Source organism: Zootermopsis nevadensis, unplaced genomic scaffold, assembly GCF_977971745.1.
Source record: "Zootermopsis nevadensis isolate Lab colony 2312 unplaced genomic scaffold, Znev_1.0 Znev_ptg000032l, whole genome shotgun sequence".
Taxonomy (NCBI): domain Eukaryota; kingdom Metazoa; phylum Arthropoda; class Insecta; order Blattodea; family Termopsidae; genus Zootermopsis; species Zootermopsis nevadensis.
Window position 1 is genome coordinate 4248269 of NW_028259164.1, and position 27748 is coordinate 4276016.

Consider the following 27748-nt stretch of genomic DNA (forward strand, 5'->3'; position numbering starts at 1 on the left):
AAGCTGTCTGTCACCTGACCAGCCTACTGCTTGCCAGGAAATCAGTGGAGTATGTTCAGTACACTTGGCAGGCTCACTTCTTATCGCAACAGGAATTTGGCACGTGGAAGATTGTTTTTTGTCCAACAGTTCTCAGACTTTTCCTGCGTAAGACGTAGTTTACTACTACTCTGCTATGACAAGGAGGTCGGATGAGTTCGCTGTTTTTCAGACGTTGCCGTCCCTACCTATGATAAAATGGCGTGGGCGTTCTGCCCCTCTGTATTTCTTTGGTTGCTAGGATGCATTCTGAGTCCAGTGCAGATTTACTCTCATATATATTGCCAGGGCGTGGACGTAATGTGTGAAATATTTTGGTTGCATGGAGGGTTGGTTTAGTTGGCCAGTTGATTATTGATGAGGTGTAGAGTGCATTCGTAGTAGCAGTTACGACTGGTACTAGAATGCGGATATTTATTTTGGTATTTGGTATTGTTTCAGGTAGGAGTGCCTGCAAGCATGTGGGATACTATAGCCGTTGCCCACTTTTGATTCCTAGTGACCAAGTATGGGGTGTTCGTAGCATGCCTCACAATGCCACAAGGAAGACCTCAGGCCCTCGTGCGATTACCTTGCTTTTCGAGGAGGTGTACGGTTATAGATTTAGTGGGAGTGCCTAGTCTGTCTCAAAGAGTAGTTTGAGATCAGGGGATGTACTGAGTAGCAACTTTCATGTGAACTGTAGCTGTAGTGTGTGTTTACTGGTATCAACGAAGACATGGAGGACTAATTTGTCTGAATATCAGCGTTTCAGAAGATCAGTTGTGTGCGTGATGGGGAAGCAGCTTTTTTGGAGTTGGAGATGTGAAGAACCAGACAGAACAAAGCACCTGTAGTGTTTGTGACTTGGATAAGGAATTGCATTGTTCAGGTATGTTAGAGAGTAGAGTTTATTTACATTCCATAGATCCTTCTTAGGACTAAACCAAAGGATGGAGAACAAATCATTTCATACAATACATATAAACTTCAGTACTTTTGACACAATTACAAGGATGTGTTTCACATGTGAATGTACATAACCTTCAGATTCTGCAATTCAAGTATGAAAAATAATTTAAATGCAGGCTTGAACACCTTTAAATCATTTAGAGTTTTAATTGTTGGTGGAAGATCATTAAATGACTTGATACGCGTATAATACGTTCCTTTTTGACGTTTATTAGGGTTAGCATAGACTATAGAAAAATTATATACTTGTAATTAATTATTATTTTATTGTTGAGATTTGTCAAACTCCACTTACAAAATAAAAGTCTAGTCAATGATATGTTGGTGTCCATGAAACCCAAAGGTTCTGGAAATAAATATGACATGCGCCCTGATGTGGAGAAAAGGTGTTTAGAGTATTACAGTAAGTGCAGTACTTGAAAGTTACTGTAACTAAAACATTTGACTTCCCTTACCAGTGAATCTGGCCTGCGTTGTCACTCGTTATAACTTGAAACTGTTGCTTGTGTTTTCCAGGTCGTGGAGACAGCATGTATTGCTCTGAAGTCAAGCACGACGGATCCGTTACCGTCGTCAGTGCTGGGAAATAATTTGCTGTTTCTTGGTGGCATCCCTGAATTTTAATGAAGATGAGAATACAGTGCAGCAGCTTTTCTCCTGTCCAAGGTATATAAGAGCAGTTGGAGGCAGAAGAATATTGTAAAACTAACCTCATTCTTGATATTAAAAAAGTGTGCAAAATAAAAGATGTTTTTCCAGCCTGATGGTACTAACATGACATAACAGATTGTTAATCACTGGCTTTTCAACGCAGAATTGTAAGCGAGTCCCATGGCAGTCTATGAGGCACTGGTATAGATCTTTCTCTGAGCACCCAGAACTCATTATTTACTGGTACAGTGAGCCTGTTAGAGGCTGTATCACAATTAGTTTGTGTTTAGTATCCTGCCAGTACCAGGAGGCATCTGCACGTAATGTATTTCTTTCTCATATCATAAACCCAGATTTCCCATTTTCTCTGTCCCTTTTATATCAGTTGCTGATTTAGGAAGCAGCTACTGCATTGGCCACTGACCAACATTTTGTACACTGAACATTAGGATGTGAGTGTAATTATATGTACTCATTGTGATTCGCCGTTGCAGTTCTGATGATCCACATGTGGAGATCTCCGCAGTCCATGGGATTGCGTGCAGATTGCAGGATAAGCAAGCCAGAGCCACTCACCAGATGGCAGTCACAGGCAAGTTCATCCATTTGAGTAAATTGTTTAATAAACTTATTTTCTGAATTGCAATGCCATTATTGAAAGAAGAAGACCTTTTTTCCTGAAAAGTAGTAAATGGTTGAGACTACAAAGAAAAAATGAAGAACGTGATTTTTCTTTGCCAGTTTAAGGAACCACATTTTGAGGCTGACCTCCACATTGTTCTATAATTGAGAATGCATGGAGTGTACCTCCATGCTCCCACTGCCTCATGGCATTGCGCTTAGTCACAAGGATAACTGCAGCTGATATAGCGAACCATTAAATGTTTAAAAATCATAATCTGTGTTGGTTTTCTGTAAGTCCAAGTGGTGTTAGAACCCAAAGACCACTGTGAGAACCTGAAATCTCTCTTAAAACCACATTTAGTATGTGAACTTGTTGAAAGCGTCTGCTTCATATCTGGAAAAGCCAGTAAGGCCTGTTGTGTATGTTGGTAGGAGTGTTTGTTGCTGCAGCCATGAAAGAGTTACGACGGTGTGTTCCTTGTTTGTCACTACACAATGGTGGCGATATCTCAGGTAGCTGGTGAGTTCAGTTTTATAAATTTAGATTGTTCAACATTGAAACAATTTATATTACTGATGGTGAAGTTTCCACCTTTGCTTCCAGAAGGTATGATAAAGTGGCATTACTGATGGTGATATGGAAAAAAAATCTAATTGCTACGGCTACCTCTTGCCCCTTGTCGGTTGAATTCACCTTAGTAGTAGAAGTGCTACAGATGTTGGCTGTGTTGTAGTGGCTTGCCATTTCTTAATCTTTCATTTAGGTCCTTTCTCCATGACATCAAAACAGGCGAACCTGAGGGGCATGGACCGACTGGTGTTTGTAGACTCCCTTGCTGTCATAATGGGGCACGAGGAGAGGGAGCCGTGTATCTTGGAGACAGCGATCAACATCCTCGGCTCCAAACAGACGGCAAGCGAACTGTTCGTTAAATATCCACTGAATCAGTGGCAACAGAAGTTGCGTGGGACTGACGTGATGTGTGTGAGTTGTAGAGTTTGTAGTTGCAGTATTATGACGTGTGGAATAATGGCCCACTTGGCGAATGCTTTAAATTTGCTGGGGGGGGAGGAAAGAAAGGCTCCAGTATGAATCTGTGAGTGAGGGAGTTCAGAATTTGTCAGGTCGCTGGTTGTGACACTGTCGTGACCCGTATTTAAAGTTAACTTGTGAATGGGTTTGTAATGAACTTGACAGAATTTGTCTTCTGAAAATGGAAGGTGCTTGTTCATTGGCTAAGGTAGGAGTGTTAACTGCTTGGTGAAGTAAAACTGTGTGCTCTTAGAAGAGTGTGGTGTCTTGATTTCTTGAATGTGACTGTATTTTCTCTTTCTGGGAGTAGCAGATTACGAGAAACAGAATGATCCTTCAGATTCTACTGAGCACCATGCTGTTTGTCACGTGACCTGCGTACTGCCAGCCAGACAAGCATTGAAGTACGTGCGGCAACAGTTGGCAGACCGACTTGATGTCAGAAGATTAAACCTGCTGGGACAAAGAAGGAACATGGTATCCGCAAGAAACTGATATCAGTCTGAACGAGGCATTCGTTGTGTGAGTACATGAGCATTAGAATGTATTTGATGTGGTTGTCGTGTGAGAGAGATGAGTCTGTCCAATTTTATTAGGTACTTCAGATGTTGTGAACTTAAATGTGAGATTTGATATGTTGAAAGACCTATGTGCGGTGAGAGATTGGCATAATTGCAGTATCTGTGGTATGCTAGAGGCATTCATGATTCTCTAGTGAATATATTGTTCATAGGACATCAAAATTGGAGGTTAGGTATAGCTTGTAGACGAGTGTGGTGACTATTTGTGATAAGGTTTTGTTAATGAGTGGTTTTGTTACATGTGTGATGTGTGTAGTGCTGTGGAGCCTTTAATGTGATGTGTTTACTAATTAATAAGTGAGTAATTGCCAAGGTGAGGAATTTAGTTTTGTTGACGTGTGAGTATTGTGCACAGTGACCGGAGCTGCTGGGATATTTTCTGTGCTTTTGGTTAATTTTGAGCAAGGGGATCGGTTATGAAACCTTTAAATTAGGTGATGTGTTGAATGTGATTGCATTTTTTTTCTGGTAATAGCTGCAGAGAAGAAGCTTGATTGATCCATGGGACTTTACTGAGGTTGAAGGATGCGTCACCTGACATGACTACTGCTTGCCAGGAAAAGAGTGGAGTATGTGCAGAAACACTATGGTGGCTCACTGATATGACGACAGGAAATCAATCGGCTGTTATCACGAAGGACCTCATGTCTGCGAGAGATTTATCTCTGTGTCAACTTGACATGCATTGTGTAAGTATACGAGAAATATGATTATCAGATGTGCTAATTCATGATTCACACAATCAAATTCTTTGGCAAGATAGCGAAATATTCCACCAACATGCTCTTCATTATTTAGTTCACTTAAGATTTTGTGTGTAAAATTCAATAGCACGTTGTTGCATGTCTTTTTGAAAATTTTTTAGAGAATGCCGTTGGTAATGAAACTGGTCTGTAAGTAGAAATACCTGTCAATTTAGGTAAAGATCTTGTTTATGTTTACAAGATGTTTTGATATCTGCATTGGAACAAGTTTCACAGTTTGAAGGACAGTATTAGGGTGTGGTGTGGAGTACTGGCAGACCTAATAATATAAGGTTGCTTCACTGTCTTAACCTAAAATAGACCCATGACAAAAAATGTCTTCTCAAAATGGAATGTGAATTTATTTGCTTTACATGAGGTGTAGGGGCCGTCAAAGACATGTATTTCTTTAATTATTTGATGTTAGTATTCTACCATACTGACTAAAAGACTAGAAAAGAAGAGTGATGGGAGACGACCAATTTGGATTCAGGAGAGGAAGAGGAACCAGAGATGCCATCGGAGTTATGAGAATAATTTCAGAGAGAGTTCTCGATGTCAAGGAAGAAGTATGTGCCTGCTTCATCGACAGGAAGAAGGCTTTCGATCGAGTAAAATGGAAGAAATTAATGAGGATCCTACAGAGAATTGGAATTGATTGGAGAGATAGAAGACTAATCGAAAACCTGTACATGCAGCAGAAAGTCAACGTGAGACTGGACTCAGGAGACACCAACAGCGTTGAGATAGGTAGAGGTGTAAGACAGGGATGCTGCGTATCACCACTTATTTTTAACCTGTACGGGGAATGGCTTGCCAAGGAAGCTGTGGAGACTTCAAAATTGGAGGAAGATCATAATGACTGTAAAGTATGCAGACGACTTGGTAGTATTGGCGAAGGAAGAGGAGGAATTACAGAACATGATGGACAAGTTAGTGGTAACAGGTAGAGAGTATGGAATGGAAATCAACATTAAAAAATCAAAGGTAATGAGGATGGCACCGAGAGCAGAACCATTGAACGTTATAGTTGAAAACCAACGGCTGGAGAATGTGGAGAATTTCAAGTACTTGGGAAGCATAATCACGACGGACGCCCTATGCACCAAGGAAGTAAAAGCAAGGATAGCCATGGCCAAAGCAGTTTTCCGTCAAGAAGAGGATACTTCTCACTAACAAGTTGGGATTGGAGATGAAGAAGAAACTAGTGAAGTGTTACGTATGGAGCAGAGACATGGACACTCAGGATGAAGGAACAGAAATACCTGGAGAGTTTTGAAATGTGGTGTTGGAGAAGAATAGAGAAGATCAGGTGGACGGATCGAGTTACCAACGAAGAAGTATTGAGGAGAGTCGACGAGCAAAGAAACATTCTGCAGGCGATTACACGAAGGAAAGCTAACTGGCTCGGACATTACGAGAAGGAATGGGTTACTGAGTGACATCATCGAAGGTCAGGTTGAAGGAAAGCGAGGACTGGGAAGAAGACTGATACAGCTAACCGACGATCTGAAACAAGGAAAGAAGATGAAGTTCCAGGAATTAAAATGAGAAGCTGAGAATAGGGAAAACTGGAGAGTTCTTTTTGGGCAAAGCAATGGACCTGTTGTAAGACAGAACACTGAATAATAATAATAATAGTATTCTACCATGTTTTCCATTGGAGGTAGCTCTGCCTTCATTTTATGTGTTTGGCATTGGTATTTTAATTTGGTCAAGAAAGGGGCTTTCTAGGATAGGTAAGATAGCTGCCCTATCTCTCGGTGAGAGACTGAGGCCGAGTTTCTCTTTTTTGAGAGAGTGTTTTATTTATTTCTTGTGAGAGGTTGAGATATCGTTTGAGTCTTCGTTGTTGTGGTTTTGAACTTTGTAAATGTTTGCTCATGTTTGATTCTTTTGAAATTGATATTGTATTTATATCTCCTTATCATTGTTCATTTACATCCAGTTTACATAAAATGGGATTGCCGGTGGATGTAATGACACCAAGAACCTCCCCATTTTAACTTCAGAAAGGCCGATACTGTTAAAAGGTTTGTTTTCTTTCCATTTTATCGATGTCATTTCTGAGCATTGGCGATCGGTGGTTGGTATGTTTGACTTATATTCTGTGTTTGTGTTTCATGTACGCCAGTGCATCGGACACGTACCAGTGGACGCGGCGTGTTCTGGAGGGGACTCGAAGCGAAGGGCTCTTTGTGCGTGTGTTGCGGTATCGTTCATTAGCTTACTTTGAATGGCGTATGGTGCAGTACTTGGTGCAACGTGCAAAGGTAGTTGATTTTTTCGATCATGTAGAGTTATTATTGTCTCTAACGGAGTCCGACGAACGCAAAGGAATTTTGAAATTTCATTCTGATTTGAAATCAGACATTGACATGTGCCCTCTGTTGGCTGTTTAGAACGGTCAAAGATGTAGGCAGATTGCGTGTAGCCCCATTAAATGTAGAGTATGACACACTCTGAGTAGGTAAAGTATTTGAGTTTGGTTGACCACGAGGCTCACCACGGCAAGTGTCAGCCTCAAGGAGAGACTGAGGCAGAGTGACTTATTTTTTAATTTATTTTAAGAAGCAGAGATATGGATGGAAGGAAATTGGTTGCATTGTGCATTTCGCTCTGTTTACTTGCCCCCTGGACCACCACCATGAGGCACGTGGAAGATTGTGCTGTCAATTTTGTTTTTTGGCGAACACTTCTCAGACATTTCCTGCATAAGACATAGTTTACTACTACTCTACTATGACAAGGAGGTCGGAAGCGTAGGCATGTATCCATCAGCCTTTAGTCTTTTCTGCTTGCGAAGAGGCACACCTACTTTCTCACATGTCACGCCACCTCTACCGAAATGTTCACTAGCATATGTATGTTTTTATTGTGGATTCGTTTGAATCAGGCCACCCGAAAAGGGTCACGGTGTAGTTTGCGTATGCTGCGTCTTCGAGATTTTCAGCTCTTGGAGGATAGCTTGGATTTACTAGGAGTAGGAGTAGCTGCGTTGGAATCAGGCTAAAAGAAAATGGTGATACATCATGTTCTGTAGGTTATAGAAACAGCAAGGTACGTGCTCTGCGTGAATAGGTAGCAGGATGCTGGCTCACTTGCATGAATTGTTGAGGGTGCGCCGTGTCCGTAGTTGGCTACGATCTCAGGTACACACTTTCGTTCGGCTATCCCGCATCTGCAGGGCTTAAGAAGTCTGGGTTAGAGTGCGTCAGTAGCTGGCCATCAGGCTAGTGGTCGACATGTATAGTTTTGTTGGGCGATGCTTCGTCCATGCCAGGCGACTGGTTGACGTGAATATCTTGCTTAGCCTAGGCTGCGTCTGTAGCCGTGTGCCTTGTCAGTTGTATGGGTTTGTTTGGTAATGCTGCATGTGCAGTGCTGTACCAGTTAGGTTTATGTTTGCTTGCCTACTTTGTGTCTGAAATAGGCCACCACTGTAGAGGTTTGTTATTAATCCTAGGTTGCTGCGGTAGCAATAAATCTTTTCACATGCTTAGTTTGGCCCAGCTGTGGCCGTAGAAGGCAACAAGACCACAGGCAAACATTGGTCAGTCTGGGTTGCGTACATAGATTCCTAGTGGCTGAATAAATCACAGGTTGGGTTGACAAGGCTCTGTCCGAAGAGATCGACTGTGTTGAAGGCCGCGTCCATAGCAGCTTACTGCCTTACTTGCATAGGTTTGTTGTGTCAGGCTTTGTCCAGAGGAGGATAATTTGTAACGTGGATATTACGATAGTACTAGGCAGTGTCCTTTGCTATGCTGCGTCCGTAGCTGGCTAATTGCTCACTATAATTGATATCTTAGGAAGTCTATCACAAGAATGATTGAAAGAAAGTGATTTAAGAAGAACTGGAGTGCACGGAAGCACAGAAAAGAATGTTTAAGAGCACATGAAATTTTGAAATATAATAAATTGTTTCAAATACAGAAAAATTGAATTAAATTAATTCTTAACGTTTAATTTAGATAGAAGAAAAATAAAGAAATTTATTTAACTTGTTCACTTTACTATGGTAATCTTTAAGCGTTAAAACATTTCTGGCAAACACTTATTAAAGTTGAAGTAGTACATTATGTTCATGAGATGGGAAGCCATAAATGCAACAGATGATGCTTACATACACATTAACAGATCACTCTTAAAGATATTTTGTGTCTATTAACCGACTAACAAAGTTCTAATTCTTCCTTCTACTGGTGATGGGTTCCTTATGTTGCTTATGCATGGCCGGCGCACTGTAGCAGTAACATTAAGTGATCTGTAAATGTGTTTGTATTGTCATTGCTTCTTGTTTGTGCGAGGAAGCAGACAGGCAACTTATTTAAGAAGATACAAGATGATTTATAGTACAATACAACTGATAAAGATACAGAAGGAAAGATGCAATTAAGTAAAACTGAATTTAAAATTGTAGTATCATACAGTTGATATGTAGTTATGATAAAGTGAGGTCTGATGACAACTCCCTAAAATGCTACATTCTTAGAGGCATAGGTTGGTGTGGCTAGGCTACGTCCACAGCAAGGTACTTTCTCGAGTGTTTTGGGTGATTGGGCTATGCTGTGTCTAAAACAGGCTACCACCTGATTGGCATAGGTTGTTTACTTTAGTGTGCGTCCAAAGCGTGAATAGGTTCTTTAGCCGAGGCTGCATCAAGTACGTGGGAGTCGTATGTTGGTCAAGGCTGCATCTGAAGCAGGTTAAGGCTATCGGTAATTTTTGCGAGGCAAGCGAGCTACATCCTAGCGTGTTTAATTTTCTGATAGTTGGCTGCGTTCTAAGCAGGATACAGGCTCAATTGCATAGATTGGTTGGAGTAGGCTACGTCCGTCGCAGGTTACGTGCTCAGATCCAGATATGTTTGGCCATACTTTTTGACGTGAAAACGTTCGAACATTCGAACTAGAATATAATAGTGACGAAAATTTAGAACTCTGATGTGCGTACCTTCAGAAATTCTTTAAACTTGAACTAGTGAATAATTTGGACAAACCAACCACGCAAGGGAAAACTTGTATAGATTTGACATTTGCAAGAGGTATTCAAATAATTTCAAAGCCATATGTATCCTACTTCTCATACCACTACCCTGTATTCAATAAATGTAAGTTGCAAATGAATTAAACGATTCAAAACAAAAATTTTGTTTAATTTCAATATACACGATTTTTTCTGCAGCGATCTGCTCTGTTATGGGCATAATTTAGTTTGGCTGTGCTCTATGCTCAGGAGGCTTCTTACACATACTTGACAGGTCACCACCATTCACCGACCTCACTACGAACATATGTTGGTTAGGCAAGGCTTTGCTCGAAGCAGAGTTATTTTCCGTAAACCGCGTACGAAACAGATTACTGGGAGATGGCTGCGTCCGAAACGGGATACTACTGCATACGTTTTATTTAGTTGGGCTAGGCTGCGTCCACAGTTGTCTTAATTCGTTCGTCTAATCCGCTTCAGGTTGGTTGGGCTAGGCTGTGTCCGTAACAGCATACGTCCTTAGTAACTTAGGTTTGTTGGGTTTGGTTGCGTCCAAAGCAGGGTACTTTCTCATGTGGATGAGTTGATTTGGCTTGTCTGTGTTCTTAGCTAGCTACCAGTTCAGTGGCATAGATATTGTTTGACTAGGGTGCATCGGGTGCATCTGTAGGTGGCTGTATATTTGTTGTGCTAAATAAAAGCCATATATCCATTTCGTTACTTTTATTTCATTCCCATATCGCAAAGAAAATATTACCCGCAAACGCAGACATATTCGTAATGCTATAAAGCGTTGCACTAGATGGTATACCAAGTTATTATTAAGGGTTCTGAAATCCTTGCTACTATTCTTAAATTTATTTTCAATTTTAGCTTCTCTCAGCAACAATTTCCCACTTTGTGGAAACAAGCAGCTATTGTTCCAGTTTTCAAAAAAGAAGACAAAACTGTTTCTGTTATAAACTATAGACCTACTACCATAATTAATAATGTTTCCAAAATATTTGAAATTATTGTACATACCATGTTTCTTATAATTTTAATTCTAAATGAATCCCTTGTCAACATGGTTTTAGTAAATCCAAATCCACCACTTCTAATCTGGTTACGTTTTTGGATGTATTTTCCCCTATAGCTTGTTCCCAGTCTCAAGCTGATGCATTTTATGTTGATTTTATCATTTATTTACTTCCATCATTTTGTTTTCTATATTACTCCATATTTATTAATGTTTTCTTTAAATCATTGCTTTACAGACTAATAATGAACATCAGATGAACCACGCCATATAAAAAACAATACCTTCGTTCTAATATATAAGAGTAATTCTGATAAGAACATCTTCCATAAACTGCATAACATTGTAAAGGATTGTAATTCGAGTTTTAAATTTACCAATCTAATTTATACCTGAAGACGGTTAAATATAACCGAAACATGTCGTAAGAGACGTTCCAATTTCTAAATCGATCATTCGATGCGGAACGTGAAATGATATTTTAAATATTTTATCATCTTATTATAAATTGTGATTTGACATTTATCAGTGTTGTTTCGCATGTCTTACGTTTGCACAAACTTGGTGACTATGAACTGTCTGCTGGTTATATGATTGATTTCTTAGTTACCTAACCAGCAGACATTCGCAAGTACGTTATTCTGGAGTTTTGTCATTTCCTTTTGATTTATTGTCTGGTATCTTTCAAGGATCTGTATTAGGACCTTTGTTGTTTAATGTGCAATGTCATTAAATTGTAAGGCCATAAAGTCTCCTCAATATAGTTCTTTACTTTGAAAGGACGCAGAAAGCTTAAAGAATTAGAAAAATGTAAACTTAAATTTTTTTTGTGTTTTGTGTTTTTTTTGACAATTTCCAGCAATTTTAGTTTTTTCAAAAAAATTATGAAAATTTATGAAAATGTCGAAATTTTTCCCATTCTATACCTACCAGAAACGTTGAATGACACCCAGTCCATGCGAGACTCCGTCTGTGCAGCACCCAATCTCTGCTTCTCACGGTCTCGGCCGGGCTGCCCATGGGGCCTTTCCCGCGAAAGAGTTCCCGGCGACCGGCCGACCATTGTATCTGTCCCCTCTTCGAGGCCTGCCTCGCTCGCGGCACTGCGTTCTCAGCCACCCGTAAATCAGCAATCGCCGGTCGTGCCTTCACTAACACTTATTTTAAAAAAATATATAAATACGTACATAAAAATGTATGTATGCATATATATTGTTATTTTTTATTCTTACCAAGTCGGTATCGCCGAGGGGTTTGTGGTGCCAAGCAAAACAGAAAACTACCGCGCGCCGTCTGACTTTGCCTCAGAACGGGAGCTGCTGACTACGACGCACCGCCGGACATTGACTCGGAACTCGACCGACCAAGTAGCATGCACCGCACTCGCGCGCACACACAGAAGCCACGGCAACGTACTTTATGTGATTTCTTATTATATTATGTTTTTACTCTTTTTTGATTCTACCAAAATTTCTTATTCTCTCAAAAATATATATCCATATTTATATACACATGCGTATATATATTCTTAATTTTATTCTTATGTAGTCGGTATCGCCGAGGGACTTGTGCTGTCAGGCAACGCGGAAAGTAGCACGCACCGAAGAAGTTAGCCAGTCAGATATCACGCACCGTGTGACTTTGACTCAGGCAGCCAACTACCGCACACCGCACACAAACGAGACACGGTAAGCTGCTGATGTTTATTTATATTTTAATTTGGAGTTCCCCCCTTCTCTTATTGTTTCATTCTTCGCACTGCGTCGTACATGGACGGTCGAGCTCTGCGGCTATGTCCCACGGTGCGTGGTAGTTAAGACAGTCGAGCAAAATCCGTCATAAATAAATCTGAATCTGCCTTCAATGTGTGGATAATGGCAACCCATATCAACATGAGTACCATCAGACATACATGAATGTACAAAAGAAATGTATTTAATCTCGATCTTATGTGTACATGGGATATACGGATGTCCGCACGTAGGAACGTTGAAACTTCGATATCAGCAGACGTGCGTGATTACACCAAACGCACTGATGGTAATGTTTGGCATGTATTGCCTTACGTCAGTGGTCCCCAACCTTTTTTTGCCCAAGAGCACATTTCAGAGTTTATGAGATCGTGGCGGGCGCCAACCAATTAACAAAGCCAAATTTCCTTTTCTCTGGACAAATAAGATATGGACACCAAATAATACACAAAACAACACGACGTTTATTGATACAAGAAACCACGCAATCAAAAATACGTACTTTTATAAGTACAATTATTATTACTCAAGTGGGAAGTTAGTGTGATGTTTGGCACTGCATTTCAGCGGCCAGTTTTTCAAATTTGGGAGAGTAGGATGATGTTGCTGCTCGCAATCGTCAAGATGGGCATTGGTACGTAGAGAACTGTGCTTTGATTTTATAATGTTCATGGTTGAACGGCCTTTATTATTCAGTATAACCTCTTTCCGTATCAACGCGGGCACCGCGTTGGGGACCACTGTTGTACATTATTTCGCCCTCACATCTTCATCAGTTATCAGAGTGATTATTCTCTTGTAACATTGATGTCACTGTTAGGTCAAGGTCATGACACAGACACTACCACTTCCAAGACAAGGCAGGGGTTTCTTTTAGCAATGACGTGCGTGATTCAACCGAGACACTACCAATTTTAATACAAGGCAGAGGTTTGTTTTGGCAATTACGTACAAGATTCACACACGAGATTACCTCTTCCAAGATAAGGCAGGGGTATCTTTTAGCAATGACGTGCGTGATTCACACAAGACACTACCACTTTCAAAACAAGGCAGAGGTTTCTTTTGACAATGATGTACGAGATTCACACAAGACACCACCACTTTTAATACAAGGAAGAGGTTTATTTTAGCAATGACGTGGCAAATCGTCCAAAAATCGAACAAAAGTAAGAATTTTTGAAAATTTTCAACTTTTAATTTCTTTCCGAATTTTCCGAAAATTTTTGGTTTTGTGCGCATTTCACAAGGTTTGCAGCGTTTTTTGATTTTTCGAAAAATTTGAAAATTTTTCCTTCTAAATTTGACTGTCCCATCCCTATCAGGACTAGACTCCCAAGTCTTGAGAAGTCACTTGTCCCAAGTCTTCAGAAGTCCTTGTCCCAAGTCTTGAGAAGTTCTTGTCCCAAGTCTTCAGAAGTCCCTTGTCCCAAGTCTTGAGAAGTCACTCGTCCCAAGTCTTGAGAAGTCACTCGTCCCAAGTCTTGAGAAGTCACTCGTCCCAAGTCTTGAGAAGTTCTTGTCCCAAGTCTTGAGAAGTGACTTGTCCCAAGTATTGAGAAGTCACTTGTCCCAACTCTTGAGAAGTCACTCGTCGCAAGTCTTGAGAAGTTCTTGTCCCAAGTCTTGAGAAGTTCTTGTCCCAAGTCTTGAGAAGTTCTTGTCCCAAGTCTTGAGAAGTCACTTGTCCCAAGTCTTGAGAAGTTCTTGTCCCAAGTCTTGAGAAGTTCTTGTCCCAAGTCTTGAGAAGTCACTTGTCCCAAGTCTTGAGAAGTTCTTGTCCCAAGTCTTGAGAAGTCACTCGTCCCAAGTCTTGATAAGTTCTTGTCCCAAGTCTTGAGAAGTCACTTGTCCCAAGTCTTGAGAAGTTCTTGTCCCAAGTCTTGAGAAGTCACTCGTCGCAAGTCTTGAGAAGTTCTTGTCCCAAGTCTTGAGAAGTTCTTGTCCCAAGTCTTGAGAAGTTCTTGTCCCAAGTCTTGAGAAGTTCTTGTCCCAAGTCTTGAGAAGTCACTTGTCCCAAGTCTTGAGAAGTTCTTGTCCCAAGTCTTGAGAAGTCACTCGTCCCAAGTTTTGAGAAGTTCTTGTCCCAAGTCTTGAGAAGTTCTTGTCCCAAGTCTTGACAAGTCACTCGTCCCAAGTCTTGAGAAGTTATTGTCCCAAGTCTTGTCTGCTTGTTTAGGGCTGTGCCTCACCTGTCTTAGCTGAATTCAAATTTTTTCGAAAATTCTTAGTTTTCTTCGCGTTTCGCGCCATTTGCCGTCGTTTTTAATTTTTATAAAATTTCGAAAAATTTTGAAAATTCTCAAAGGGGTACCCCTTTGAGAAATTTCAATTTTTTCGAAAAATTTCGAAAAATCGAAAAACGTGGCAAATCGTCCAAAAAGCGCACAAAACTAAGAATTATTTAAAATTTTCAACTTTTAATTTTTTTCCGAATTTTCCGAAAATTTTTGGTTTTGTGCGCATTTCAGAAGGTTTGCAGCGTTTTTTGATTTTTCGAAAAATTTGAAAATTTTTCCTTCTAAATTTGACCTGTCCCATCCCTATCAGGACTAGACTCCCAAGTCTTGAGAAGTCACTTGTCCCAAGTCTTGAGAAGTCACTCGTCCCAAGTCTTGAGAAGTCACTCGTCCCAAGTCTTGAGAAGTTCTTGTCCCAAGTCTTGAGAAGTCACTTGTCCCAAGTCTTGAGAAGTTCTTGTCCCAAGTCTTGAGAAGTCACTTGTCCCAAGTCTTGAGAAGTTCTTGTCCCAAGTCTTGAGAAGTCACTCGTCCCAAGTCTTGAGAAGTCACTCGTCCCAAGTCTTGAGAAGTCACTTGTCCCAAGTCTTGAGAAGTTCTTGTCCCAAGTCTTGTCTGCTTGTTTAGGGCTGTGCCTCACCCGTCTTAGCAGAATTCAAATTTTTTCGAAAATTCTTAGTTTTCTTCGCGTTTCACGCCATTTGCAGTCGTTTTTAATTTTTTTAAATTTCGAAAATTTTTGAAAATTCTCAAAGGGGTACCCCTTTGAGAAATTTCAATTTTTTCGAAAAAATTCGAAAAATCGAAAAACGTGGCAAATCGTCCAAAAAGAGCAGAAAACTAAGAATTTTTTAAAAATTTCAACTTTTAATTTTTTTCGAATTTTCCGAAAATTTTTGGTTTTGTGCGCATTTCAGAAGGTTTGCAGCGTTTTTTTGATTTTTCGAAAAATTTGAAAATTTTTCCTTCTAAATTTGACCTGTCCCATCCCTATCAGGACTAGACTCCCAAGTCTTGAGAAGTCACTTGTCCCAAGTCTTGAGAAGTCACTCGTCCCAAGTCTTGAGAAGTCACTCGTCCCAAGTCTTGAGAAGTTCTTGTCCCAAGTCTTGAGAAGTCACTTGTCCCAAGTCTTGAGAAGTTCTTGTCCCAAGTCTTGAGAAGTCACTTGTCCCAAGTCTTGAGAAGTTCTTGTCCCAAGTCTTGAGAAGTCACTCGTCCCAAGTTTTGAGAAGTTCTTGTCCCAAGTCTTGAGAAGTTCTTGTCCCAAGTCTTGAGAAGTTCTTGTCCCAAGTCTTGAGAAGTCACTTGTCCCAAGTCTTGAGAAGTTCTTGTCCCAAGTCTTGTCTGCTTGTTTAGGGCTGTGCCTCACCCGTCTTAGCAGAATTCAAATTTTTTCGAAAATTCTTAGTTTTCTTCGCGTTTCACGCCATTTGCAGTCGTTTTTAATTTTTTTAAAATTTCGAAAAATTTTGAAAATTCTCAAAGGGGTACCCCTTTGAGAAATTTCAATTTTTTCGAAAAATTTTGAAAAATCGAAAAACGTGGCAAATCGTCCAAAAAGCGCACAAAACTAAGAATTTTTGAAAATTTTCAACTTTTAATTTTTTCCGAATTTTCCGAAAATTATTGGTTTTGTGCGCATTTCAGAAGGTTTGCAGCGTTTTTTGATTTTTCGAAAAATTTGAAAATTTTTCCTTCTAAATTTGACCTGTCCCATCCCTATCAGGACTAGACTCCCAAGTCTTGAGAAGTCACTTGTCCCAAGTCTTGAGAAGTCACTCGTCCCAAGTCTTGAGAAGTCACTCGTCCCAAGTCTTGAGAAGTTCTTGTCCCAAGTCTTGAGAAGTCACTTGTCCCAAGTCTTGAGAAGTTCTTGTCCCAAGTCTTGAGAAGTCACTTGTCCCAAGTCTTGAGAAGTTCTTGTCCCAAGTCTTGAGAAGTCACTCGTCCCAAGTCTTGAGAAGTCACTCGTCCCAAGTCTTGAGAAGTTCTTGTCCCAAGTCTTGAGAAGTTCTTGTCCCAAGTCTTGAGAAGTCACTTGTCCCAAGTCTTCAGAAGTTCTTGTCCCAAGTCTTGAGAAGTCACTCGTCCCAAGTTTTGAGAAGTTCTTGTCCCAAGTCTTGAGAAGTTCTTGTCCCAAGTCTTGAGAAGTTCTTGTCCCAAGTCTTGAGAAGTCACTTGTCCCAAGTCTTGAGAAGTTCTTGTCCCAAGTCTTGTCTGCTTGTTTAGGGCTGTGCCTCACCCGTCTTAGCAGAATTCAAATTTTTTCGAAAATTCTTAGTTTTCTTCGCGTTTCACGCCATTTGCAGTCGTTTTTAATTTTTTTAAAATTTCGAAAAATTTTGAAAATTCTCAAAGGGGTACCCCTTTGAGAAATTTCAATTTTTTCGAAAAATCGAAAAACGTGGCAAATCGTCCAAAAAGCGCACAAAACTAAGAATTTTTGAAAATTTTCAACTTTTAATTTTTTTCCGAATTTTCCGAAAATTTTTGGTTTTGTGCGCATTTCAGAAGGTTTGCAGCGTTTTTTGATTTTTCGAAAAATTTGAAAACTTTTCCTTCTAAATTTGACCTGTCCCATCCTTATCAGGACTAGACTCCCAAGTCTTGAGAAGTCACTTGTCCCAAGTCTTGAGAAGTCCTTGTCCCAAGTCTTGAGAAGTTCTTGTCCCAAGTCTTGAGAAGTCACTCGTCCCAAGTCTTGAGAAGTCACTCGTCCCAAGTCTTGAGAAGTCACTCGTCCCAAGTCTTAAGAAGTTCTTGTCCCAAGTCTTGAGAAGTCACTTGTCCCAAGTCTTGAGAAGTTCTTGTCCCAAGTCTTGAGAAGTCACTTGTCCTAAGTCTTGAGAAGTCACTCGTCCCAAGTCTTGAGAAGTTCTTGTCCCAAGTCTTGAGAAGTCCTTGTCCCAAGTCTTGAGAAGTTATTGTCCCAAGTCTTGTCTGCTTGTTTAGGGCTGTGCCTCACCTGTCTTAGCTGAATTCAATTTTTTTCTAAAATTCTTAGTTTTCTTCGCGTTTCACGCCATTTGCAGTCGTTTTTAATTTTTTTAAAATTTCGAAAAATTTTGAAAATTCTCAAAGGGGTACCCCTTTGAGAAATTTCAATTTTTTCGAAAAATTTCGAAAAATCGAAAAACGTGGCAAATCGTCCAAAAAGCGCACAAAACTAAGAATTTTTTAAAATTTTCAACTTTTAATTTTTTTCCGAATTTTCCGAAAATTTTTGGTTTTGTGCGCATTTCAGAAGGTTTGCAGCGTTTTTTGATTTTTCGAAAAATTTGAAAATTTTTCCTTCTAAATTTGACCTGTCCCATCCCTATCAGGACTAGACTCCCAAGTCTTGAGAAGTCACTTGTCCCAAGTCTTGAGAAGTCACTCGTCCCAAGTCTTGAGAAGTCACTCGTCCCAAGTCTTGAGAAGTTCTTGTCCCAAGTCTTGAGAAGTCACTTGTCCCAAGTCTTGAGAAGTTCTTGTCCCAAGTCTTGAGAAGTCACTTGTCCCAAGTCTTGAGAAGTTCTTGTCCCAAGTCTTGAGAAGTCACTCGTCCCAAGTCTTGAGAAGTCACTCGTCCCAAGTCTTGAGAAGTTCTTGTCCCAAGTCTTGAGAAGTTCTTGTCCCAAGTCTTGAGAAGTCACTTGTCCCAAGTCTTCAGAAGTTCTTGTCCCAAGTCTTGAGAAGTCACTCGTCCCAAGTTTTGAGAAGTTCTTGTCCCAAGTCTTGAGAAGTTCTTGTCCCAAGTCTTGAGAAGTTCTTGTCCCAAGTCTTGAGAAGTCACTTGTCCCAAGTCTTGAGAAGTTCTTGTCCCAAGTCTTGTCTGCTTGTTTAGGGCTGTGCCTCACCCGTCTTAGCAGAATTCAAATTTTTTCGAAAATTCTTAGTTTTCTTCGCGTTTCACGCCATTTGCAGTCGTTTTTAATTTTTTTAAAATTTCGAAAAATTTTGAAAATTCTCAAAGGGGTACCCCTTTGAGAAATTTCAATTTTTTCGAAAAATCGAAAAACGTGGCAAATCGTCCAAAAAGCGCACAAAACTAAGAATTTTTGAAAATTTTCAACTTTTAATTTTTTTCCGAATTTTCCGAAAATTTTTGGTTTTGTGCGCATTTCAGAAGGTTTGCAGCGTTTTTTGATTTTTCGAAAAATTTGAAAACTTTTCCTTCTAAATTTGACCTGTCCCATCCTTATCAGGACTAGACTCCCAAGTCTTGAGAAGTCACTTGTCCCAAGTCTTGAGAAGTCCTTGTCCCAAGTCTTGAGAAGTTCTTGTCCCAAGTCTTGAGAAGTCACTCGTCCCAAGTCTTGAGAAGTCACTCGTCCCAAGTCTTGAGAAGTCACTCGTCCCAAGTCTTAAGAAGTTCTTGTCCCAAGTCTTGAGAAGTCACTTGTCCCAAGTCTTGAGAAGTTCTTGTCCCAAGTCTTGAGAAGTCACTTGTCCTAAGTCTTGAGAAGTCACTCGTCCCAAGTCTTGAGAAGTTCTTGTCCCAAGTCTTGAGAAGTCCTTGTCCCAAGTCTTGAGAAGTTATTGTCCCAAGTCTTGTCTGCTTGTTTAGGGCTGTGCCTCACCTGTCTTAGCTGAATTCAATTTTTTTCTAAAATTCTTAGTTTTCTTCGCGTTTCACGCCATTTGCAGTCGTTTTTAATTTTTTTAAAATTTCGAAAAATTTTGAAAATTCTCAAAGGGGTACCCCTTTGAGAAATTTCAATTTTTTCGAAAAATTTCGAAAAATCGAAAAACGTGGCAAATCGTCCAAAAAGCGCACAAAACTAAGAATTTTTTAAAATTTTCAACTTTTAATTTTTTTCCGAATTTTCCGAAAATTTTTGGTTTTGTGCGCATTTCAGAAGGTTTGCAGCGTTTTTTGATTTTTCGAAAAATTTGAAAATTTTTCCTTCTAAATTTGACCTGTCCCATCCCTATCAGGACTAGACTCCCAAGTCTTGAGAAGTCACTTGTCCCAAGTCTTGAGAAGTCACTCGTCCCAAGTCTTGAGAAGTCACTCGTCCCAAGTCTTGAGAAGTTCTTGTCCCAAGTCTTGAGAAGTCACTTGTCCCAAGTCTTGAGAAGTTCTTGTCCCAAGTCTTGAGAAGTCACTTGTCCCAAGTCTTGAGAAGTTCTTGTCCCAAGTCTTGAGAAGTCACTCGTCCCAAGTCTTGAGAAGTCACTCGTCCCAAGTCTTGAGAAGTCACTTGTCCCAAGTCTTGAGAAGTTCTTGTCCCAAGTCTTGTCTGCTTGTTTAGGGCTGTGCCTCACCCGTCTTAGCAGAATTCAAATTTTTTCGAAAATTCTTAGTTTTCTTCGCGTTTCACGCCATTTGCAGTCGTTTTTAATTTTTTTAAAATTTCGAAAATTTTTGAAAATTCTCAAAGGGGTACCCCTTTGAGAAATTTCAATTTTTTCGAAAAATTTCGAAAAATCGAAAAACGTGGCAAATCGTCCAAAAAGCGCACAAAACTAAGAATTTTTTAAAATTTTCAACTTTTAATTTTTTTCCGAATTTTCCGAAAATTTTTGGTTTTGTGCGCATTTCAGAAGGTTTGCAGCGTTTTTTGATTTTTCGAAAAATTTGAAAATTTTTCCTTCTAAATTTGACCTGTCCCATCCCTATCAGGACTAGACTCCCAAGTCTTGAGAAGTCACTTGTCCCAAGTCTTGAGAAGTCACTCGTCCCAAGTCTTGAGAAGTCACTCGTCCCAAGTCTTGAGAAGTTCTTGTCCCAAGTCTTGAGAAGTCACTTGTCCCAAGTCTTGAGAAGTCACTTGTCCCAAGTCTTGAGAAGTTCTTGTCCCAAGTCTTGAGAAGTCACTTGTCCCAAGTCTTGAGAAGTTCTTGTCCCAAGTCTTGAGAAGTCACTCGTCGCAAGTCTTGAGAAGTTCTTGTCCCAAGTCTTGAGAAGTTCTTGTCCCAAGTCTTGAGAAGTTCTTGTCCCAAGTCTTGAGAAGTCACGTGTCCCAAGTCTTCAGAAGTTCTTGTCCCAAGTCTTGAGAAGTCACTCGTCCCAAGTTTTGAGAAGTTCTTGTCCCAAGTCTTGAGAAGTTCTTGTCCCAAGTCTTGAGAAGTTCTTGTCCCAAGTCTTGAGCAGTCACTTGTCCCAAGTCTTGAGAAGTTCTTGTCCCAAGTCTTGTCTGCTTGTTTAGGGCTGTGCCTCACCCGTCTTAGCAGAATTCAAATTTTTTCGAAAATTCTTAGTTTTCTTCGCGTTTCACGCCATTTGCAGTCGTTTTTAATTTTTTTAAAATTTCGAAAAATTTCGAAAATTCTCAAAGGGGTACCCCTTTGAGAAATTTCAATTTTTTCGAAAAATTTCGAAAAATGGAAAAACGTGGCAAATCGTCCAAAAAGCGCACAAAACTAAGAATTTTTGAAAATTTTCAACTTTTAATTTTTTTCCGAATTTTCCGAAAATTTTTGGTTTTGTGCGCATTTCAGAAGGTTTGCAGCGTTTTTTGATTTTTCGAAAAATTTGAAAACTTTTCCTTCTAAATTTGACCTGTCCCATCCTTATCAGGACTAGACTCCCAAGTCTTGAGAAGTCACTTGTCCCAAGTCTTGAGAAGTCCTTGTCCCAAGTCTTGAGAAGTTCTTGTCCCAAGTCTTGAGAAGTCACTCGTCCCAAGTCTTGAGAAGTCACTTGTCCCAAGTCTTGAGAAGTCCTTGTCCCAAGTCTTGAGAAGTTCTTGTCCCAAGTCTTGAGAAGTCACTTGTCCCAAGTCTTGAGAAGTTCTTGTCCCAAGTCTTGAGAAGTCACTTGTCCTAAGTCTTGAGAAGTCACTCGTCCCAAGTCTTGAGAAGTTCTTGTCCCAAGTCTTGAGAAGTCCTTGTCCCAAGTCTTGAGAAGTTATTGTCCCAAGTTTTGTCTGCTTGTTTAGGGCTGTGCCTCACCTGTCTTAGCTGAATTCAATTTTTTTCGAAAATTCTTAGTTTTCTTCGCGTTTCACGCCATTTGCAGTCGTTTTTAATTTTTTTAAAATTTCGAAAAATTTTGAAAATTCTCAAAGGGGTACCCCTTTGAGAAATTTCAATTTTTTCGAAAAATTTTGAAAAATCGAAAAACGTGGCAAATCGTCCAAAAAGCGCACAAAACTAAGAATTTTTGAAAATTTTCAACTTTTAATTTTTTCCGAATTTTCCGAAAATTTTTGGTTTTGTGCGCATTTCAGAAGGTTTGCAGCGTTTTTTGATTTTTCGAAAAATTTGAAAATTTTTCCTTCTAAATTTGACCTGTCCCATGCCTATCAGGACTAGACTCCCAAGTCTTGAGAAGTCACTCGTCCCAAGTCTTGAGAAGTTCTTGTCCCAAGTCTTGAGAAGTCACTTGCCCAAGTCTTGAGAAGTTCTTGTCCCAAGTCTTGAGAAGTCACTTGTCCCAAGTCTTGAGAAGTTCTTGTCCCAAGTCTTGAGAAGTCACTCGTCCCAAGTCTTGAGAAGTCACTCGTCCCAAGTCTTGAGAAGTCACTTGTCCCAAGTCTTGAGAAGTTCTTGTCCCAAGTCTTGTCTGCTTGTTTAGGGCTGTGCCTCACCCGTCTTAGCAGAATTCAATTTTTTTCGAAAATTCTTAGTTTTCTTCGCGTTTCACGCCATTTGCAGTCGTTTTTAATTTTTTTAAAATTTCGAAAAATTTTGAAAATTCTCAAAGGGGTACCCCTTTGAGAAATTTCAATTTTTTCGAAAAATTTCTAAAAATCGAAAAACGTGACAAATCGTCCAAAAAGCGCACAAAACTAAGAATTTTTTAAAATTTTCAACTTTTAATTTTTTTCCGAATTTTCCGAAAATTTTTGGTTTTGTGCGCATTTCAGAAGGTTTGCAGCGTTTTTTGATTTTTCGAAAAATTTGAAAATTTTTCCTTCTAAATTTGACCTGTCCCATCCCTATCAGGACTAGACTCCCAAGTCTTGAGAAGTCACTTGTCCCAAGTCTTGAGAAGTCACTCGTCCCAAGTATTGAGAAGTCACTCGTCCCAAGTCTTGAGAAGTTCTTGTCCCAAGTCTTGAGAAGTCACTTGCCCAAGTCTTGAGAAGTTCTTGTCCCAAGTCTTGAGAAGTCACTTGTCCCAAGTCTTGAGAAGTTCTTGTCCCAAGTCTTGAGAAGTCACTCGTCCCAAGTCTTGAGAAGTCACTCGTCCCAAGTCTTGAGAAGTCACTTGTCCCAAGTCTTGAGAAGTCACTCGTCCCAAGTCTTGAGAAGTCACTTGTCCCAAGTCTTGAGAAGTTCTTGTCCCAAGTCTTGTCTGCTTGTTTAGGGCTGTGCCTCACCCGTCTTAGCAGAATTCAAATTTTTTCGAAAATTCTTAGTTTTCTTCGCGTTTCACGCCATTTGCAGTCGTTTTTAATTTTTTTAAAATTTCGAAAAATTTTGAAAATTCTCAAAGGGGTACCCCTTTGAGAAATTTCAATTTTTTCGAAAAATTTCGAAAAATCGAAAAACGTGGCAAATCGTCCAAAAAGCGCACAAAACTAAGAATTTTTTAAAAATTTCAACTTTTAATTTTTTTCCGAATATTCCGAAAATTTTTGGTTTTGTGCGCATTTCAGAAGGTTTGCAGCGTTTTTTGATTTTTCGAAAAATTTGAAAATCTTTCCTTCTAAATTTGACCTGTCCCATCCTTATCAGGACTAGACTCCCAAGTCTTGAGAAGTCACTTGTCCCAAGTCTTGAGAAGTCCTTGTCCCAAGTCTTGAGAAGTTCTTGTCCCAAGTCTTGAGAAGTCACTTGTCCCAGGTCTTGAGAAGTCACTCGTTCCAAGTTTTGAGAAGTTCTTGTCCCAAGTCTTGAGAAGTTCTTGTCCCAAGTCTTGAGAAGTCACTCGTCCCAAGTCTTGAGAAGTCACTCGTCCCAAGTCTTGAGAAGTCACTCGTCCCAAGTCTTGAGAAGTTCTTGTCCCAAGTCTTGAGAAGTCACTTGTCCCAAGTCTTGAGAAGTCCTTGTCCCAAGTCTTGAGAAGTCCCAAGTCTTGAGAAGTCACTCGTCCCAAGTCTTGAGAAGTCACTCGTCCCAAGTCTTGAGAAGTTCTTGTCCCAAGTCTTGAGAAGTCACTTGTCCCAAGTCTTGAGAAGTCCTTGTCCCAAGTCTTGAGAAGTCCCAAGTCTTGACAAGTCACTCGTCCCAAGTCTTGAGAAGTTATTGTCCCAAGTCTTGTCTGCTTGTTTAGGGCTGTGCCTCACCTGTCTTAGCTGAATTCAAATTTTTTCGAAAATTCTTAGTTTTCTTCGCGTTTCGCGCCATTTGCAGTCGTTTTTAATTTTTTTAAAATTTCGAAAAAATTTGAAAAGTCTCAAAGGGGTACCCCTTTGAGAAATTTCAATTTTTTCGAAAAATTTCGAAAAATCGAAAAACGTGGCAAATCGTCCAAAAAGCGCACAAAAGTAAGAATTTTTGAAAATTTTCAACTTTTAATTTTTTTCCGAATTTTCCGAAAATTTTTGGTTTTGTGCGCATTTCAGAAGGTTTGCAGCGTTTTTTGATTTTTCGAAAAATTTGAAAATTTTTCCTTCTAAATTTGACCTGTCCCATGCCTATCAGGACTAGACTCCCAAGTCTTGAGAAGTCACTCGTCCCAAGTCTTGAGAAGTTCTTGTCCCAAGTCTTGAGAAGTCACTTGCCCAAGTCTTGAGAAGTTCTTGTCCCAAGTCTTGAGAAGTCACTTGTCCCAAGTCTTGAGAAGTTCTTGTCCCAAGTCTTGAGAAGTCACTCGTCCCAAGTCTTGAGAAGTCACTCGTCCCAAGTCTTGAGAAGTCACTTGTCCCAAGTCTTGAGAAGTTCTTGTCCCAAGTCTTGTCTGCTTGTTTAGGGCTGTGCCTCACCCGTCTTAGCAGAATTCAATTTTTTTCGAAAATTCTTAGTTTTCTTCGCGTTTCACGCCATTTGCAGTCGTTTTTAATTTTTTTAAAATTTCGAAAAATTTTGAAAATTCTCAAAGGGGTACCCCTTTGAGAAATTTCAATTTTTTCGAAAAATTTCTAAAAATCGAAAAACGTGGCAAATCGTCCAAAAAGCGCACAAAACTAAGAATTTTTTAAAATTTTCAACTTTTAATTTTTTTCCGAATTTTCCGAAAATTTTTGGTTTTGTGCGCATTTCAGAAGGTTTGCAGCGTTTTTTGATTTTTCGAAAAATTTGAAAATTTTTCCTTCTAAATTTGACCTGTCCCATCCCTATCAGGACTAGACTCCCAAGTCTTGAGAAGTCACTTGTCCCAAGTCTTGAGAAGTCACTCGTCCCAAGTATTGAGAAGTCACTCGTCCCAAGTCTTGAGAAGTTCTTGTCCCAAGTCTTGAGAAGTCACTTGCCCAAGTCTTGAGAAGTTCTTGTCCCAAGTCTTGAGAAGTCACTTGTCCCAAGTCTTGAGAAGTTCTTGTCCCAAGTCTTGAGAAGTCACTCGTCCCAAGTCTTGAGAAGTCACTCGTCCCAAGTCTTGAGAAGTCACTTGTCCCAAGTCTTGAGAAGTTCTTGTCCCAAGTCTTGTCTGCTTGTTTAGGGCTGTGCCTCACCCGTCTTAGCAGAATTCAAATTTTTTCGAAAATTCTTAGTTTTCTTCGCGTTTCACGCCATTTGCAGTCGTTTTTAATTTTTTTAAAATTTCGAAAATTTTTGAAAATTCTCAAAGGGGTACCCCTTTGAGAAATTTCAATTTTTTCGAAAAATCTCGAAAAATCGAAAAACGTGGCAAATCGTCCAAAAAGCGCACAAAACTAAGAATTTTTGAAAATTTTCAACTTTTAATTTTTTTCCGAATTTTCCGAAAATTTTTGGTTTTGTGCGCATTTCAGAAGGTTTGCAGCGTTTTTTGATTTTTCGAAAAATTTGAAAATTTTTCCTTCTAAATTTGACCTGTCCCATCCCTATCAGGACTAGACTCCCAAGTCTTGAGAAGTCACTTGTCCCAAGTCTTGAGAAGTCACTCGTCCCAAGTCTTGAGAAGTCACTTGTCCCAAGTCTTGAGAAGTCACTTGTCCCAAGTCTTGAGAAGTCCTTGTCCCAAGTCTTGAGAAGTCCCAAGTCTTGAGAAGTTCTTGTCCCAAGTCTTGAGAAGTTCTTGTCCCAAGTCTTGAGAAGTCACTTGTCCCAAGTCTTGAGAAGTTCTTTTCCCAAGTCTTGAGAAGTCACTCGTCCCAAGTCTTGAGACGTTCTTGTCCCAAGTCTTGAGAAGTTCTTGTCCCAAGTCTTGACAAGTCACTCGTCCCAAGTCTTGAGAAGTTATTGTCCCAAGTCTTGTCTGCTTGTTTAGGGCTGTGCCTCACCTGTCTTAGCTGAATTCAAATTTTTTCGAAAATTCTTAGTTTTCTTCGCGTTTCGCGCCATTTGCAGTCGTTTTTAATTTTTTTAAAATTTCGAAAAAATTTGAAAATTCTCAAAGGGGTACCCCTTTGAGAAATTTCAATTTTTTCGAAAAATTTCGAAAAATCGAAAAACGTGGCAAATCGTCCAAAAAGCGCACAAAAGTAAGAATTTTTGAAAAATTTCAACTTTTAATTTTTTTCCGAATTTTCCGAAAATTTTTGGTTTTGTGCGCATTTCAGAAGGTTTGCAGCGTTTTTTGATTTTTCGAAAAATTTGAAAATTTTTTCCTTCTAAATTTGACCTGTCCCATCCTTATCAGGACTAGACTCCCAAGTCTTGAGAAGTCACTTGTCCCAAGTCTTGAGAAGTCCTTTTCCCTAAGTCTTGAGAAGTTCTTGTCCCAAGTCTTGAGAAGTCACTCGTTCCAAGTTTTGTGAAGTCACTCGTCCCAAGTCTTGAGAAGTTCTTGTCCCAAGTCTTGAGAAGTCACTTGTCCCAAGTCTTGAGAAGTTCTTGTCCCAAGTCTTGAGAAGTCACTTGTCCTAAGTCTTGAGAAGTCCCTCGTCCCAAGTCTTGAGAAGTTCTTGTCCCAAGTCTTGAGAAGTTCTTGTCCCAAGTCTTGAGAAGTCACTTGTCCCAAGTCTTGAGAAGTTCTTGTCCCAAGTCTTGAGAAGTCACTTGTCCCAAGTCTTGAGAAGTTCTTTTCCCAAGTCTTGAGAAGTCACTCGTCCCAAGTCTTGAGACGTTCTTGTCCCAAGTCTTGAGAAGTTCTTGTCCCAAGTCTTGACAAGTCACTCGTCCCAAGTCTTGAGAAGTTATTGTCCCAAGTCTTGTCTGCTTGTTTAGGGCTGTGCCTCACCTGTCTTAGCTGAATTCAAATTTTTTCGAAAATTCTTAGTTTTATTCGCGTTTCGCGCCATTTGCAGTCGTTTTTAATTTTTTTAAAATTTCGAAAAAATTTGAAAATTCTCAAAGGGGTACCCCTTTGAGAAATTTCAATTTTTTCGAAAAATTTCGAAAAATCGAAAAACGTGGCAAATCGTCCAAATAGCGCACAAAACTAAGAATTTTTGAAAATTTTCAACTTTTAATTTTTTTCCGAATTTTCCGAAAATTTTTGGTTTTGTGCGCATTTCAGAAGGTTTGTAGCGTTTTTTTATTTTTCCAAAAATTTGAAAATTTCTCGTTCTAAATTTGACCTGTCCCATCTTTATCAGGACTAGACTCCCAAGTCTTGAGAAGTCACTTGTCCCAAGTCTTGAGAAGTCCTTGTCCCAAGTCTTGAGAAGTTCTTGTCCCAAGTCTTGAGAAGTCACTTGTCCCAAGTCTTGAGAAGTCACTTGTCCCAAGTCTTGAGAAGTTCTTGTCCCAAGTCTTGAGAAGTTCTTGTCCCAAGTCTTGAGAAGTCACTTGTCCCAAGTCTTGAGAAGTTCTTGTCCCAAGTCTTGAGAAGTCACTTGTCCCAAGTCTTGAGAAGTCACTCGTCCCAAGTCTTGAGAAGTTCTTGTCCCAATTCTTGAGAAGTCACTTATCCCAAGTCTTGAGAAGTCACTTGTCCCAAGTCTTGAGAAGTCCTTGTCCAAAGTCTTGAGAAGTCACTTGTCCCAAGTCTTGAGAAGTCACTTGTCCCAAGTCTTGAGAAGTCCTACGCAGAATATATTTATTTTGTTTTCAGTTAATTTTATTTGCTTTGATTGAAATTAATGTTTGTTTTTTGATTTTGTTCAGGTGATGATACTTTTTTCCAGTCGAGATTAAGAAGATGAAATAAGTGAATGAATTATATTTTGTAAACTGATGTACAAACAGAATTTTTTTGCATAATAAAGACTTTTTTATTTTGAATAA

General features: G+C 39.7%; 1 protein-coding gene across 9 annotated transcripts; it reads left to right on the forward strand.

The window, feature by feature from the left end:
* On the forward strand, positions 1 to 27748 carry LOC147872004 (transcription-associated protein 1-like). 9 transcript variants are annotated; one of them, XM_087359692.1, is made up of 11 exons: positions 492 to 910; positions 1507 to 1656; positions 2136 to 2233; positions 2698 to 2785; positions 3030 to 3250; positions 3609 to 3820; positions 4355 to 4568; positions 6571 to 6655; positions 6757 to 6895; positions 12178 to 12317; positions 27629 to 27748. In XM_087359692.1, exons 9-11 carry the CDS (start codon positions 6866 to 6868, stop codon positions 27630 to 27632), a joined length of 174 nt encoding a protein of 57 aa, XP_087215818.1. In that variant the 5' UTR covers positions 492 to 910; positions 1507 to 1656; positions 2136 to 2233; positions 2698 to 2785; positions 3030 to 3250; positions 3609 to 3820; positions 4355 to 4568; positions 6571 to 6655; positions 6757 to 6865; the 3' UTR covers positions 27633 to 27748. The 9 variants fall into 9 exon arrangements, 8 of the variants coding, with proteins under 8 accessions (XP_087215810.1, XP_087215811.1, XP_087215818.1 ...); XM_087359684.1 differs by lacking the exons at positions 2698 to 2785; positions 6571 to 6655 and adding an exon at positions 1 to 147 and having other exon boundaries at positions 481 to 910; positions 3056 to 3250; XM_087359690.1 differs by lacking the exon at positions 6571 to 6655 and having other exon boundaries at positions 494 to 910; positions 3612 to 3820.